We start from the raw sequence: 18,073 nt of genomic DNA, 5'->3' as shown, positions 1-18,073 counted from the left end.
AGATCAGCTAATGCGTCTGCTAGGTCAATTTTGCTCATAGCAGCAACAGGTTCCTGGTCGGTTTTATCACTTGATTCAACTGCTTTAGGTGGGATGATGAGGCAAAATATTGGCACGTAATAATAGATTCCTCCAAATCAAAGTTCAGTCATAAAAAAGTGGAAAACAAGTTAAGTTTATAAGTTAAAAGTTTCAGGAGCCGAAGGATAATGCGACCTACTCCATTTTAACTGGAAGCTCCACCGGTGATGAGGTTCTTGATCCTAGGCAGGCTGGTTTTGAATATTTAAGAAAGTTGTGTAACTGGGATTTTGATGCACATCGCAAAGTTCTTCAGAGAATGGCCTTAAAAAGAATAAACATCAGTGGCCAGATAGGACACCAGTAACTCAAATATATCCAGCGCATGCAGAAGAGTGACTGGTTGCACGTGTTGAGCCTTGAAGCTGATGGGCTACAGCAGAAGAAGACTGTGCAGTTGCTGCTCCTCTCAGTTAAGAACAGTAAATTGAGGCTGCAGCAAATCAAAACTGGTCAATGAAAGATCACAAAAACATTGCCTGGCCTGAGCCCAGGTTAAATCTACAACCTTCAAATTACATTAAGGCTGATGGTATATGGTGTAATTGTGTGGCAGCTACACATGAACCAACAGGGCTAAATGTATGAAAAATGTTGAACTTAACAAGCACAAACATAATAAGAAAGGTCTGTCTTGTTTTTCTGTTACAGCAACTGAATCACCCCAACATCATCAAGTATATAGACTCCTTCATTGATGACAATGAGCTGAATATTGTTCTGGAACTGGCAGATGCTGGGGATCTCTCGCAGATGATAAAGGTCAGCCATTATTAGCCAACACATAAGCAGTGTAGTGACCACAACAAGCTTCAGTTTCATGAGTGAAAGTACTTCTGACGTTCATGACTCAATTGTGGTTAAACATATTTTGTGTGTGTGGGGGGGGGGGCTTTGTAAGTAGCTCAGCCCTCAGCGGGCTAAGGATCTCTTTCCACTCATTCTACAAGTCTGTATCCTTGGCTAAGATACTTTGATCTCTGTTGTCTCAGTCCACCTAGCTGGAAATTGGTGGAAGTAACCTGTGCTAGCGTACCATCCTATCTACGCACACCCACACAGGGTATAGGTCATTTTTAAGTTTGCCTGGATACTTGCTTGAGGTTTTTCATGGGTTCCTTCAGTTATGATGAGTAGAGACTGTGCTTATGACCTGAGCCGATGGGGTGTTGATCCTCTGTTGACAGGATGTTGATCCCAGGGTTGATGGGGTGTTGACGGGTTGTTCATCCTATGGTGATGGGGTGTTGGCACTGTGTTGATGGGTTGTTGATCCCGGGGTTGATGGGGTGTTGGTGCTGTGTTGATGGGTTGTTCATCCTGTGGTGATGGGGTCTTGGCGCTGTGTTGACTTGATGTTGATCCTGTGGTGATAAGATGTTGATAGGTTGTTGATCCCGGGGTTGATGGGGTGTTGGCGCTGTGTTGACAGGGTGTCGATCCTGTGGTGATGGGGTTTTGGCGCTGTGTTGACAGGGTGTCGATCCTGTGGTGATGGGTTGTTGATGCTGTGGTGACGGGGTGTTGATGCTGTGGTGACGGGGTGTTCATCCTGTGGTGACGGGGTGTTCAGCCTGATTTAGGCTGTTGGTGATCACCCGTTGATACACCGGGATTATTTTCTGCACTTCCATGAATGGCCCCAAAGTATATGGCATTCTCATCAAGCAGCTACAGAGACTGCCAAAAACAAAGTACTCATGAGTTTCTGACAGCATTGAAATAGCTTTGAGGAAACATTCCAGCATGCTGTTGAATGAATGTACAGTGGGGATAAGTGTTTGATACATGTCAAATTTGCAGGTTTTCCCACCTACAAAGAATGGAGAGGTCTGTAATTTTTATCATAGGTACACTTCAGCCGTGAGAGACAGAATCTAAAAAAACAAATCCAGAAAATCACATTGTATGAATTGCATTAAATTGCATGAAATAAGTATTTGATCACCTGCCAACCAGAGAAGGCAACAAGATTTAATGCGCCTACAACCATGAGTCGTAAATGTAGCCTGTCAATAACAATCTCTGCCCAAAGCTCAGCTTTGGGCACGATTAATTGTGTTGTTACCAATAAAATCTAAAAAAAAAAAAAAAAAAAAAAAAAAAAAAATAGTGGTTCCTTGTTTATTGCGGGAGTTACGTTCTAAAAATAACCCGCAATAGGCGAAATCCGTGAAGTAGTCAGCGTTACTTTTTTGCAATTATTATAGTTGTTTTAAGGCTGTAAAACCCCTCACTACACTATACACTTTTCTCAAACAGGCATTAACATTTTCTCATTTTTCTCTCCTGTGTAAACACTCTTTTTTTCTTCTGGGTGAGAAAATTATAAACAGACACACGCAGAACACAATGTGCGTGCTCTCCCTTCGCTCACTGCCTCCAGAGGTACGGCTGCGGGACCCGCAAAGAATCCAAGTCATGGCCACAGAGCTCTGCAGCTGCGGTCACTGAGACCATGCAGCAGCGCTGCAGATTTTTCCAGAAGAAGTCTGTCCTTGCGAGTTGCTGGAGCGCTCCACATCAAAACAGCGAGCGCTGGACCTGTTGCCAGAGTTGGCCGCAGCTCCGCACAGCAGAGAGGGGGTGGTGTGAGTGGCCCGCTGCGGCGTTTACCGAGCCTGCAGACTCAGTAACCGGCCCACCTGATAAGGACGCAGAACACAATATGCTGTAAAAAAAAAAAAGAAAAGAAAAAAGCACCATGCAAAATTGCACTAAAAAAAATCTGCGAAACTGCGAGGCCGCAAAAGGTGAACCGCGTTATAGTGAGGGACCACTATACATCTGCTGCCGGGGAAAAACATCGTGGAGACAATCATGTTCACAGCGGGAGTAAAACAGCTGAGAGGAGCAGCGAGCTGGCAACACACACACACACATACAAATTAAACATACAAATTCAGACTCTCAAAGTAAAAAAAAAAGAAAAAATAATAAGTTTGTTAACTCCACTGAGGGGAAAAAACACAAAAGGGGGAAATCCTGAACATGCCACATTCATGCAGTTGTAGATTCTTTTCCAAATGTAAACTCCACACAATCAAATAAGGTCCTACGCATGCTCACATGCACAATCGCTGGCTACAGCTCCACCTTTAGTTCTCCTGTAATTTCCGATGGTACTTGAACGCAGCAGCAGCGCTCAGAAACGGCTTCTGTACTGTATGAAAACATTCAGCTGGTCGAACGAAGTCAAACTAAACGCTAACATTACAAAAACTAAGCAAAGGATTAAAAAAGGTCAAGAACGACAGCAAAACGAAACACAGATGAATTGAGGTTTTTGTTGCCCTTTGTTAAAATCCTGCTGCAGGAACGAAGTTGAGCGAAGGTTAAACAATGCCAACGAAAGTCAAGATGCCTTGTTTCGTTTGGGCTTCGTTGTCCTTCATTAAGTGCCTTGTGACTGGGCCATAAGTTTTCATATATTTACATGTATTTGAAGAGTCAATGCACATACCGATTGTTGGGTAAAGAAGTAATATATGCAGTGTCACATGTTCCTAATTTTGAAAGCTGAACTGAACAAATACGGTTGCTTTGTTGCAGCAACCGTTTTTTTGTCATCAACTATTAAAAAACAACAAACACAAAAGTTAGCACGTGGAAAATAAAACACTGTCTGTGGAGTAACAGTTCTGTTCTTTTCAGTACTTTAAGAAGAAGAGGCGGCTCATTCCAGAGCGGACAATATGGAAGTATTTTGTCCAGCTGTGCAGTGCCCTGGAACACATGCATTCACGCAGAGTAATGCACCGTGGTAAAGAACTGTTCATTTATACATATTTCATCATAACAGCACTACAGCAGTACTAAACCACAGTTGCAGCTGCAGTGAAACTAACACAGTCAAGACCACTGAGTATTCAGTGTTGTGAGGGTCAGCCAAGATAAAGGCAGTGATTGGTCAGATTTTTTTCCATGAAAAAGTGATTGAAAAGCATGACGGGGACTGGATATACAAGCATCTTCAAATAACTACAATTCCTGAAATTACAGATAAAACAACATTTCAGAAATAAGTAACCTACTGTCATGCTGTTGTGTTTTTGTTGCTTTTTTTATGCCCTGTGCAGCACTTGTGCCGCAAGGCGGGGCACATAGCATCCAGGGTGTCCTTCCGTCAGTTCGTCTGTCCGGCCGCAATTCCTTAGCCGCAACATAGCTTCGCACCTATTGCTTGAGAAACTTAATATTTGGTGGGTACATGCCTTGGAGGAGTACTTCGCATGGGTTTGAAGGCCAGTGACCTTGACCTGCTTTTCAAGGTCACCAATGGTCACAACTGTCAAATCCTTCGTCACAACGTAGCTCAGCACCTTTTGCTCGTAGACACTTCATACTTGGTGGGTACATGCCTTGGAGGAGTACTTTGCATGGGTTCAAAGGCCGGTAACCTTGACCTCCATTTCAAGGTCACCAGCATTTGTTTTGAAAGGCTGGCGACCGTGACCGACCTTTTATGGTCACTGTTTGTCACATCCTCTAAATAAATGTTATAGTGCGTTTACACACAAGTCACGAATGACACGAAGTATACATTCTTGGCCACTGATCACGAATGTGATGATTCGGTGCAGAAGCGTCAGATGCCCCCAGGAACTGTTAGGACCTGTTAAGACGAGTTGGATTAATCGCACGTGTCACTGGCGAATTATTACAAGCCATTACGCACGGTCAAGAATATTGTCCCGCGCTGTTGTGCCCAGCAGCGCAATGTTACGTTCTGTCACAATCTGTCAGGAATGTTTTGAATTTGGCGAATTGTCTCCACACACCCCACATGTTCTACTGTCAGCTGATAAAGACTTCATGCCACTCCAGATTGCTCCTCACCTCCCAGATGAATCCACAGCAGAAAAAAAACTTTGTCATTGCTTGCGTAGTTGGGCTCTGGAGGAGGTGCAGAGATGTCTGGCTGCACGTGAGTCTCCTCTAGCTCCTCTGGTTCCTCTGGCTCATTCTCTGACTCGTTCTCCTGCTCATCGGTCACAACAGCAGGTGGAACACCTGCAGGAGCATCCTGAGGAGCTTCAGCAGGAACTGTGGAACAACACTTGGCCGACTTCGCGTCACTGTTTCTCTTCAGCATACTGCATCAAACTGAACGCTATGGAGCCGGCTTTAATTGGGTGCACCTGACAGAAAACAGTGATTCGTCATGGCATGCAGTGAAATGTGACACCGCATTACAAGTCGTGTCAAAACTTGACAGTTTCTGTGTCACTTCGTAAAAACGCGTGACAGTTTGGGCTCCAAGAAACATCACAGGAACCACTATGAATGTTATCACGTTCTATTAAGGATCACTACTCATGAAGACGGATCAATATGCTCCTCCACGACGTGAGGCGTAATGAGGGTTGTGTGTGCCAAAAACATGCTCCACGAATATCAAGAATATCACGCACCAACACGCACTATTAAGAAACTATTAATTCACATTAAGAATGTCAGAAATGTGCCAAGAATGACAGAAAAATGACATTCGTAACACATCTTGCTTATGTGTAAATGCACCATTATGCCAATCTCCAATTTTTTCATTGTATATCCCAGTTTACATCAAACACATATGGTTCAACCCACCCCATACAAGTACATATTACTGCACTTTGCATGGAAAATAATACTGCACGCGGGGCATTTCATGATGAATGTCTCTAGTTTTTTTTTTTTACTTGTTTGGCTGGTCCTGCAAACATGTTTCAAAGCAAATTATTTTAAAAATATACTGCATATTTAGTACATGGCCACAAGATGGAACAAGTTTACTTGCGTGACTGAACTCTGCTCCTGTACACTGATGTGAACAAGGAGGAGGGGCTGGGTCTCAAAGAACTCAGCACTCAACTTGTTTAAATTTAGTTGGACAGTCACCACTGAGGAGTATGGCTAGGCTAAGGTAAGCCTTAACTCTAAAGTCAGTTGTTTAAAAAAGTGTATGTATTATATTTAATGAGGGAAAGGTGTGCAAATTTAGTTCCACATTGAAGCGGTCCATGTATCCATTCACTTCTAGTGACATTTTTGCATCTTCAGTGGTGACACAAAGTTTAACCATGAATGTGTGTGTGTGAGATAGATATTAAGCCAGCAAACGTGTTCATAACAGCCACTGGGGAGGTAAAGCTGGGTGACCTGGGACTCGGACGCTTCTTCAGCTCAAAAACAACTGCAGCACACTCCTTAGGTAACGCTCACACATACGAACGTGTGTACTCACACTCTTTAGGTAACACTCACACATACAGTGAGGAAAATAAGTATTTGAACACCCTGCGATTTTGCAAGTTCTCCCACTTAGAAATCATGGAGAGGTCTGAAATTTTCATCTCAGGTGCATGTCCACTGTGAGACATAATCTAAAAAAAAAAAAAGAAAATCTGGAAATCACAATGTATGATTTTTTTTAAATAATTTATTTGTAAGTTACTGCTGCAAATAAGTATTTGAACACCTGTGAAAATCAATGTTAATATTTGGTACAGTAGCCTTTGTTTGCAATTACAGAGGTCAAACGTTTCCTGTAGTTTTTGACCAAGTTTTTACACACTGCAGCAGGGATTTTGGTCCACTCCTCCATACAGATCTTCTCCAAATCTTTCAGGTTTGGAGTTTTAGCTCCCTCCAAAGATTTTCTATGGAGCTCAGGTCTGGAGACTGGCCAGGCCACTCCAGGACCTTGAAATGCTTCTTACGGAGCCCCTCCTTTGTTTCCCTGGCTGTGTGTTTGGGGTCACTGTCATGCTGGAAGACCCAGCCATGACCCATCTTCAATGCTCTTACTGAGTGAAGGAGGTGGTTTGCCAAAATCTCACAATACATGACCCCATCCATCATCCCTTCAATACGGTGCAGTCGTCCTGTCCCCTTTGCAGAAGAGCACCCCCAGAATATGATGTTTCCACCCCCATGCTTCATGGTTGGGATGGTTTTCTTGGGGTTGTTCTCATCCTCTAAACATGGTAAGTGGAGTTGATTCCAAAAAGCTCAAAGATGAAACTTTCAGACCCCTCCATGATTTCTAAGTGGGAGAACTTGCAAAATCGCAGGGTGTTCAAATACTTATTTTCCTCACTGTATGCACGTGTGTACTCACACTCTTTAGGTATCGCTCACACATAGGCACGTGTGTATTCATACTCTAGGTAACGCTCACACATACGCACGTGTGTGCTCACACTCTTTAGGTAACGCTCACACATACGCACGTGTGTGCTCACACTCTTTAGGTAACGCTCACACATACGCTCGTGTGTGTGCTCACACACTCTAGGTAACGCTCACACATACGCTCGTGTGTGTGCTCACACACTCTAGGTAACGTTCACACATACGCTTGTGTGCTCTCACACTCTTTAGCTAGCGCTCACACATACGCTCGTGTGTGCTCTCACACTCTTTAGCTAGCGCTCACACATACGCGCGTGTGTGCTCTCACACTCTTTAGCTAGCGCTCACACATACGCTCGTGTGCGCTCACACACTCTTTAGGTAACGTTCACACATATGCTCGTGTGCGCTCACACACTCTTTAGGTAACGTTCACACATACGCTTGTGTGTGCTCACACACTCTTTAGCTAGCGCTCACACGTACACACGGGTGTACTCACACATACGCGCCTGTGTTGAACAGTATTTTACTTATTTTACTTGTATTCTATTGTCAGAGTTAAGTGGAGATTTTTTTGTGTGTTTTGATGTAATTGAGCACACGTCATCAGGCCTTTAACCTTTTTGCATTGTATGTGTTTGTCCTTTTGTCTCAGTGGGGACACCGTACTACATGTCCCCAGAGAGGATCCATGAGAATGGATACAACTTTAAGTCTGATATCTGGTCCCTGGGATGTCTGCTGTATGAGGTATGCTCGGCTACGTTCAGCACTTCCATAGTTTTCCACCACGTGAATAAAATAAAATAACATTGAAGTAGTTGACCAAATAAAAAACAAAACATGCTGCAGCCCCCTAAAGGCTGTTATGTGTGTTACACACCACCTGGTTTTGTTTCAGCAGCTGTTTTGTGTGTCAGAACGACATCTATCAGCAAAGTCAGATCTGGATTCTGAATGTCTCTACTTCAGATTTTATTATTACTGCGTCAGATCTCATGATGAGCTTTTTAAGCGTCTGGTGGAATTTCGACTCAGACAATCCTTCTCCCCACGTGTGTGTGGAGTGAACGATGGTCAGTGTTCCTGTGCTGTGGATAGAATGATAAATACTGTGTTTATGACATTAAGTGTACAGGTTAAAACAGCAGCTAGCAAAAGTCAAACTGTTAAAAATGTCTTCTTGTCAAAATGATCTGCTTTGATGGGGTGATCATGTGTCATTTAAAAGACAACAATCATATTTACTGTCATTCCGAGAACACGCCAAGCTAGCACAAATCCACATATCAAAAAAGACGTCTGCGGGACAGAGCACGCTCACGTTCAGGGCTGGGACCTCATGTTAGTTTGCGAAGAACCAGTAATGCTGATGCTTAATGTGGTGGACAAGCTGTGGATTCAGTCAGCATCATGATGGAGATGCAAGAGGTGTGAATAATGTGTCACCTGATGCTGCCATCAAAATATGGCCATCAGGTATTACGAATGCTTGGTGTCTGTCTGTGCTCAGCATAAGTCCAGTCCTATTAACTGCCAGGGTCTCAAATTCACAGGGAACATTCTTGGGACTCAGACCTTGGACAAGTTCAAAGATGGCTAACCTTGACCTATTTCAAGAGATCTTAAGGTCACATGCTGTTTTCTTTTTCTTTTTTTTATGCTATGACTTATGAAAATCTGGTTTTTGGTGGGGGGTGAAGGGACTGACAGCCAGTTAAAGTAGAGGGGCACAGTGACATCTGTGGTCTGTCTCTGGCTGCTAATTCAACATGGTGCAATCTGCTCCAAAACCGCTGTGTAAATATAACACGTTTCTCATATATTATGTAAAAACTGGCAAGAAATAAACACTTCTAAAACTGAAAATGCTATTTTTGTAACCTGATAACACCTCTGGAGTGATTTACACGACATCTTGTGGACATCAGCGTGCACCTGCATCACATGTGGTCAACGGTAACTTCTGTTCTTTTCAAAAACTCATGTATGCGCACATGCACGCCCTCGTGCACACACCATTAAAAGCTACATGTTCGTACAACCGAGGGTATATTAGCATTATGTTTTTTTTTTAAACTTTCCTTCGTGGGAAGTATTTTCACAAACCTCTTTATTTTCCTCACAAGCGTCATTATCATAAAAGTAAAATTGGTGCGTCTTTTTCCAGATGGCAGCACTGCAGAGTCCATTTTATGGAGACAAGATGAACCTCCTGTCTCTCTGCCAGAAGATTGAGCAGTGTGACTACCCTCCCCTTCCACCGGACCATTACTCTGAGAAGGTAGATCAGTTCACACCTCAGACCAAGTTCACTTGTTTTTAATTCTATTGTGGTGAAACAGAAACAGCACCTGAATTATCCAGTGCGTGCACATGCAGAGGTCAGGTCTTCTAACAGCAGTCACGTTAGTGGCTGTGACCTGGGTGACGTCAACCAACAATATGTAAGACCGCGTCACTCAGCATCTTGTTCTTTTTCCATCTCTCTCCTCAGAGCTGAAGGTCAAATTACTTTGGATCGCTTGTCTTGCAAGATTTTTGGTTGGAGTCAGTGGTGTAGAGATACACAGTGCAGCACGTCGTGCCATCGCACTGGGGCCCGAGACATACAGGGGCCTGTGAATTTGGCTGAATTACTTTTGCATTAAAACTGACGAGCACAGCGTGCATAAACGTGCACATCATGCACATTACGCTGAGTCATTACCTTATAACAAACCTCTCTGTCCTCTCTGACGCACAATATATTCCAAAATGGTGTTTTTTTTTATTATTAATAATGGTCTAAATTTACAATAAAGAATACTTAGTTAAGAGAATGACGTCATGTCTGTTGGGGTATTTTATAAGATGATGTGTACTGTTGAATGCTGGGTAAACTATACGCTGCTTCCATGTAAACCAATAACATAGTTAGATTTATGACAACTAGTGACAGCAAAGACCTTTGGCTAATGCACTTGGTTTGAGTGCAGAAGGCTCTGGGTTCAAATCCCACCCCTGCCAAATTTCTCCATGTAATGTGGAGTTGCATCAGGAAGGGCATCCGGCGTAAAACCTGTGCCAGTTCAACATGCAGATCCACCTTGGATTTGCTGTGGCGACCCCGAGTGCAAACAAGGGAGCAGCCGAAGGGACATACTAGTGACAGCAAAGACCTTGCAGAATAGTGTTTTCCTACAAACATAAATCCAGCAGTAATGACAGAAAGGACAGAAAAGAAAGAGAAGAGAAGAGAGCAAAGCTGACTGAATGAGACAGTTTTGGATTTTCCGGCACAGCCAGCAGCCCAATTAAAAATGACCAAGACATACCTGAGGAGCTCCACGGGGCAGGAGCAGCTGAGTGGCTTAGCCGTCCTCTCAGGACCCCGTGAGTTGGACATTGGGGACGTTATAGAGGGTTTTGTCCAGCTCAAGGCTCACAAGACGCCCTTCAACTGAGCCAAATGCAGGGCTGTGAAAACTCCGCGGATCCGCGAAATTCTGCGGATTTCACCATGGGGGGGGGGGGGGGGGGGGGGGGGGTTAATGTTTTACTCTGTAATCGTGCTCGTCACTGTTTTTAAAATGTCTATCACAAAGTGTTCTTTTTTTACGACATCGTGCAAGTTTTATAAGTCCGCGGCAGTCCGCTGACACTGATCTGTGTGTTACAAATACAAATCGGTATCCTCGGATCCGCGGAGTTTCGAGGAGAAAAAAACCTGTCTGTTACGACAGTTGTCGTAAAGCAGGACTGGTTGGTTGCTGCAGCAACAGTGTGTCTCCTGTGCGATGCTTAAGCTAAACGTAGCATGTGGACATCGCAAACCTTTAGAGCGCTAAAGTTTTAAAACAAGACTTGTGAAGCATGTCTGTGTCATGGACCGACGTCAGAGAGAAGATGGAGAGAAAGACTGGTTGAAAACATCTAAGGACAACTTTTTTCATGGGAAAGACACTGTTTTGCTTTGCATGGATTTATAGGAATTTACACAGGAATATATGGCTTTTTTTACTATAAGATTTTTTTTTTATATTTTACCATGAATTTCAAAATATACTACATGTTTTAGCTGTGGTTTTTGAAATGCTTCAACAGTCTTTTCATTCTTCATGAATTTCATGTTGTTTAATTGTTCTGAGTTGATGCATCATTTGGTTTACAATTAAAAGGAAAATCATTCCAGGTCCTACTTCCACGTCATCTTCTGTTATTTCAACATGATCATTGACAGTTCAAATGAAAGGTTGAAAATAGGATCATTTAAATATCCACTAATTTTGAGGGGTTTTTTTTGTTGTTGTTCCAGGAGATGTCAAAAATGTATCATTAGATAAAAAATTATTTTGGGTTCTGGGATACCACGGGGTCTGAGACCCCGGCTCCTGGGGGCCTATGCCCCCCAGAGCCCCTGCAAATTTTCCTCGGATTTCACAGTTTTCATTTCACAGCCCTGCAAATGTTTTTCAGGGAACTTGGGGTATCTATTGTAAATAATCTGACTGTGGTGGTCACCGCTGTGTACCAGTTTCACATGGAACACTGACACTTGCATGAATTTGATCCCCACACTACCGCGCAATTCGTCGTGCCAATGCCCGTGCTGAGGTTGCTACACCAATGGTTGGAGTTGCACATACGTGTCCTCCAGAACCCTTCCTTTCTACAGAAGAAAGGTTTGGTTTTTCATGTGAACCAGCCTGTTACCTTGGTTGTCTTTGACCTGCAATCTGGCGCAGAGACTAATTCTAGGCTGTTGTGTCCTGTTCATGCACTTAGAAGTTACGTTGAATTGACCGGGGCTGTGTCTTGTCCAAGCAAAGACTGTCGCAGTGGATTGTTGATGCTATATTGCAAGTTTACAGGAACGGTAACCGTCAACCTCCTGCAGTGAGATGTCATTAGCCCGCAGCATATCCACTTCCTGGGCGGCCCCGAGAGGTGTTCCACTGACCCACGTCTGTGCTGCAGCAATGTGGGCTTCCTCCGGTACTTTTGCCCACTTCTACAGAGTTAATGTAGCTGCTCCTCACCCTGTGATGACGGCTGTATTATCCGCCTCGTCGAACTGCAACTGGCGTTTGATAAGTGAAGATTCCTCGTGGCCTCGAGGTCATCCAGATATGTAACTACAATTCTATGAATTCCAGATGACCAGCAGAGTTGGTTGTCACTCGAAGTCTAGGTGATAGATTCCAAAAGAACCGAATGCTAAGTGACACAGTCTTATATTCTGTTGGCTGACATCACCCAGGTCACACCCACTGACATGACTTTTTTGGTATAAGATCTCAACCTCTGAGCATGTGTGCGTGGGATAATCCAGGTGCCGAGTACCACCCTCTGGCAGTTATAGAACCATAGTTACATACGTAACTCTCGTTCTAGGCTCGACTGGATGCAGACAGCACTCTAAAGGCTGCTTTCATCAGTTTGAGTACCTTTGTGAATGTGTACGTCCTTAATAATTCTGTGCTCAGGCCTCAGTCCATCCGTCAATCATCAGTCAGTCAGTCCATCAGACAGTCAAATCAAATTAAATCAATTTTATTTATATAGCGCCAAATTACAACAAACAGTTGCCCCAAGGCGCTTTCTATTGTAAGGCAAAAGCCATACAATAATTACAGAAAAACCCCAACGGTCAAAACGACCCCCTATGAGCAAGCACTTGGCGACAGTGGGAAGGAAAAACTCCCTTTTAACAGGAAGAATCCTCCAGCAGAACCAGGCTCAGGGAGGGGCAGTCTTCTGCTGGGACTGGGTTGGGGCTGAGGGGAGAGAATCAGGAAAAAGACATGCTGTGGAAGAGAGCAGAGATCAATCACTAATGATTAAATGCAGAGTGGTGCATACAGAGCAAAAAGAGGTGAATAAAAAGAAACACTCAGTGCATCATGGGAAACCCCCCAGCAGTCTAAGTCTATAGCAGCATAACTAAGGGATGGTTCAGGGTCACCTGATCCAGCCCTAACTATAAGCTTTAGCAAAAAGGAAAGTTTTAAGCCTAATCTTAAAAGTAGAGAGGGTGTCTGTCTCCCTGATCCGAATTGGGAGCTGGTTCCACAGGAGAGGAGCCTGAAAGCTGAAGGCTCTGCCTCCCATTCTACTCTTACAAACCCTAGGAACTACAAGTAAGCCTGCAGTCTGAGAGCGAAGCGCTCTATTGGGGTGCTATGATACTATGAGGTCCCTAAGATAAGATGGGACCTGATTATTCAAAACCTTTATAAGTAAGAAGAAGAATTTTAAATTCTATTCTGGAATTAACAGGGAGCCAATGAAGAGAGGCCAATATGGGTGAAATATGCTCTCTCCTTCTAGTCCCTGTCAGTACTCTAGCTGCAACATTTTGAATTAACTGAAGGCTTTTCAGAGAACTTTTAGGACGACCTGATAATAATGAATTACAGTAGTCCAGCCTAGAGGAAATAAATGCATGAATTAGTTTTTCAGCATCACTCTGAGACAAGACCTTTCTAATTTTAGAGATATTGCGCAAATGCAAAAAAGCAGTCCTACATATTTGCTTAATATGCACATTGAAGGACATATCCTGATCAAAAATGACTCCCAAGATTTCTCACAGTATTACTAGAGGTCAGGGTAATGCCATACAGTGTAAGGATCTGGTTAGACACCATGTTTCTAAGATTTGTGGGGCCAAGTACAATAACTTCAGTTTTATCTGAATTTAAAAGCAGGAAATTAGAGGTCATCCATGTCTTTATGTCTGAAAGACATTCCTGCAGTTTAACTAATTGGTGTGTGTCCTCTGGCTTCATGGACAGATAAAGCTGGGTATCATCTGCGTAACAATGAAAATTTAAGCAATGCTTTCTAATAATACTGCCTAAGGGAAGCATGTATAAAGTGAATAAAATCGGTCCTAGCACAGAACCTTGTGGAACTCCATAATTAACCTTAGTCCGTGAAGAAGACTCCCCATTTACATGAAGAAATTGTAATCTGTTAGATAAATATGATTCAAACCACTGCAGCGCAGTGCCTTTAATACCTATGGCATGCTCTAATCTCTGTAATAAAATTTTATGGTCAACAGTAGAAGATCATTTGTAACCTTCACTAATGCTGTTTCTGTACTATGATGAATTCTGAAACATGACTGAAACTCTTCAAATAGACCATTCCTCTGCAGATGATCAGTTAGCTGTTTTACAACTACCCTTTCAAGAATTTCTGCGAGAAAAGGAAGGTTGTAGATTGGCCTGTAATTAGCTAAGATAGCTGGGTCAAGTGATGGCTTTTTAAGTAATGGTTTAATTACTGCCACCTTAAAAGCCTGTGGTACATAGCCAACTAATAAAGATAGATTGATCATATTTAAGATCAAAGCATTAATTAATGGTAGGGCTTCCTTGAGCAGCCTGGTAGGAATGGGGTCTAATAGACATGTTGATGGTTTGGAGGAAGTGACTAATGAAAATAACTCAGAACAATCGGAGAGAAAGAGTCTAACTAAATACCAGCATTATTGAAAGCAGCCGAACATAAAGATATGTCTTTGGGATGGTTATGAATAATTTTTTCTCTAATAGTTAAAATTTTATTTGCAAAGAAAGTCATGAAGTCATTACTAGTTAAAGGAATACTTGGCTCAATAGAGCTCTGACTCTTTGTCAGCCTGGCTACAGTGCTGAAAAGAAACCTGGGGTTGTTCTTATTTTCATCAATTAGTGATGAATAATAAGATGTCCTAGCTTTACGGAGGGCTTTTTTATAGAGCAGTAGACTCTTTTTCCAGGCTAAATGAAGATCTTCTAAATTAGTGAGACGCCATTTCCTCTCCAGCTTACGGGTTATCTGCTTTAAGCTGCGAGTTTGTGGGTTATACCACGGAGTCAGGCACTTCTGATTTAAGGCTCTCTCTTTCAGAGGAGCTACAGCATCCAAAGTTGTGCTCAATGAGGATGTAAAGCTATTGACGAGATAATCTATCTCACTCACAGAGTTTAGGTAGCTACTCTGCACTGTGTTGGTATATGGCATTGGAGAACATAACAAAGAAGGAATCATATCCTTAAACCTAGTTACAGTGCTTTCAGAAAGACTTCTAGTGTAATGAAACTTATTTCCCTCTGCTGGGTAGTCCATTAAAGTAAATGTAAATGTTATTAAGAAATGATCTGACAAAAAGGGGTTTTCAGGGAATACTGTTAAGTCTTCAATTTCTATGCCATATGTCAGAACAAGATCTAAAGTGTGGTTAAAGTGGTTGGTGGGCACATTTACATTTTGAGCGAAGCCACCTGAGTCTAATAATAGATTAAATGCAGTGTTGAGGCTGTCATTCTCAGCATCTATGTGGATGTTAAAATCACCCACTATAATTATCTTATAATTAGAGCTAAGCACTAAGTCAGACAAAAGGTCTGAAAATTCACAGAGAAACTCACAGTAATGACCAGGTGGACAATAGATAATAACAAATAAAACTGTTTTTTGGGACTTCCAATTTGGATGGACAAGACTAAGAGTCAAGCTTTCAAATGAATTAAAGCTCTGTCTGGGTCTTTGATTAATTAATAAGCTGGAGTGGAAGATTGCTGCTAATCCTCCTCCTCAGCCCGTGCTACGAGCATTCTGACAGTTAGTGTGACTCGGGGGTGTTGACTCATTTAAACTAACATATTCATCCTGCTGTAACCAGGTTTCTGTAAGGCAGAATAAATCAATATGTTGATCAATTATTATATCATTTACTAACAGGGACTTAGAAGAGAGAGACATAATGTTTAATAAACCACATTTAACTGTTTGAGTCTGTGGTGCAGTTGAAGGTGCTATATTATTTTTTTCTTTTTGAATTTTTATGCTTAAATAGATTTTTACTGGTTATTGGTGGTCTGGGAGCAGGCACCGTCTCTACAGGGATGGGGTATTGGGGGTATGGCAGGGGGAGAGAAGCTGCAGAGAGGTGTGTAAGACTACAGCTCTGCTTCCTGGTCCCAACCCTGGATAGTCACGATTTGGAGGATTTAAGAAAATTGGCTAGATTTCTATAGATGAGAGCTGCTCCATCCAAAGTGGGATGGATGCTGTCTCTCCTAACAAGACCAGGTTTTCCCCAGAAGCTTTTCCAATTATCTGTGAAGCCCACCTCATTTTTTGGACACCACTCAGACAGCCAGCAATTCAAGGAGAACATGCGGCTAAACATCCCTTACCAAAAATAGTACTTATAAGTATATAAAAAGTAAACTAGAAGTATACTTGAAACATACTTGCATATACTACTTTTGGTAAGGGATGTCACTCTCGGTCCGATTGGGGAGAGGCCCAGAGAAAACTACAGAGTCCAACATTGTTTTTGCAAAGTTACACACCGATTCAGTGTTCATTTTAGTGACCTCCGATTGGCGTAACCGTCATTACTGCCGATGTGAATTACAATCTTACCAAATTTACGCTTAGCCTTAGCCAGCAGTTTCAAATTTCCTTCAGTGTCGCCTGCTCTGGCCCCCGGAAGACATTTGACTATGGTTGCTGGTGTTGCTAACTTCACATTTCTCAAAACAGAGTCGCCAATAACCAGAGTTGTTCCTTGGCGGGTGTGTCGCCGAGTGGGGAAAAACGGTTAGAAATGTGAACGGGTTGGTGGTGTACAGTGGGCTTCTGTTTAGAACTATGCTTCTTCCTCACAATTACCCAGCCGGCCTGCTTTCCCGGCTGCTCGGGATCTGCTGGGGGACAGCTAACAGCGGCTAAGCTACCTTGGTCCGCACCAACTACAGGGGCCTGGCTAGCTGTAGGATTTTCCAAGGTGCGGAGCCGAGTCTCCAATTCGCCCAGCCTGGCCTCCAAAGCTACGAACAAGCTACACTTATTACAAGTACCGTTACTGCTAAAGGAGGCCGAGGAATAACTAAACATTTCACACCCAGAGCAGAAAAGTGCGGGAGAGACAGGAGAAGCCGCCATGCTAAACCGGCTAAGAGCTAATAGCTGTGCTAAGCTAGCAGATTCCTAAAAACACACAAAGTGAAGAATGTGAAAATAATTTAGAGGTGATTCAGCAGAGAGAGTGTTTTAGTTAAGGCACGTGAAGATTACACTGTGAAATAAATCGTTATCTAGATCAATCTAACTACGCAGATTAAACAGCTAACAGATACAGCAAAACACCGCTGTGCTCCGGAACAGGAAGTGATACAATACCGCAGTGAGAGCCAACCACCAGTAGAGTCAGTAGTCTGTCAGTCCATCGGACAGTCAGTCAGTAGTCAGTCACTCCTTCAGTCAGTCCGTCAGTCCTCAGTCAGTCCATCAGACACAGTCTGTCAGTTCATCAGTCAGTCCATCAGACTGACAGACAGTCAGTCCGTAGTCTGTCAGTCCATCAGACAGACAGACAGTCAGTCCGTAGTCTGTCAGTCATTGTAATTCTGATACTGTGTTCTTGCCCTGTAATATACAGTAGTGTTCAGAATAATAGTAGTGCTATGTGACTAAAAAAATTAATCCAGGTTTTGAGTATATTTCCTATTGTTACATAGGAAACAAGGTACCAGTAGATTCAGTAGATTCTCACAAATCCAACAAGACCAAGCATTCATGATATGCACACTCTTAAGGCTATGAAATTGGGCTATTAGTAAAAAAAAAAAAAGTAGAAAAGGGGGTGTTCACAATAATAGTAGCATCTTCTGTTGACGCTACAAACTCAAACTCAATCCTGTGAATCACTAAAGTAGTATTTAGTTGTATAACCACAGTTTTTCATGATTTCTTCACATCTGTGAGGCATTAATTTTGTTAGTTTGGAACCAAGATTTTGCTCGCTTACTAGTGTGCTTGGGGTCATTGTCTTGTTGAAACACCCATTTCAAGGGCATGTCCTCTTCAGCATAAGAAAACATGA

General features: G+C 42.8%; 1 protein-coding gene across 2 annotated transcripts in view; it reads left to right on the top strand.

The window, feature by feature from the left end:
• Positions 1–18,073, top strand: part of LOC117529968 (serine/threonine-protein kinase Nek6-like) — a 73,954-nt gene that overhangs the window by 51,352 nt on the left and 4,529 nt on the right. The window contains exons 5-9 of one of the 2 annotated variants that reach the window (XM_034192880.1): positions 733–843; positions 3,736–3,844; positions 6,170–6,277; positions 7,859–7,953; positions 9,374–9,487. In XM_034192880.1, coding sequence (XP_034048771.1) covers positions 733–843; positions 3,736–3,844; positions 6,170–6,277; positions 7,859–7,953; positions 9,374–9,487 — 537 coding nt within the window. The remainder of the gene's footprint in view (positions 1–732; positions 844–3,735; positions 3,845–6,169; positions 6,278–7,858; positions 7,954–9,373; positions 9,488–18,073) is intronic. The other variant, XM_034192881.1, reaches the window with a different exon arrangement.

Source organism: Thalassophryne amazonica, chromosome 17, assembly GCF_902500255.1.
Source record: "Thalassophryne amazonica chromosome 17, fThaAma1.1, whole genome shotgun sequence".
Classification (NCBI taxonomy): Eukaryota; Metazoa; Chordata; class Actinopteri; order Batrachoidiformes; family Batrachoididae; genus Thalassophryne; species Thalassophryne amazonica.
This window is presented reverse-complemented; position numbering and strand designations above follow the sequence as displayed.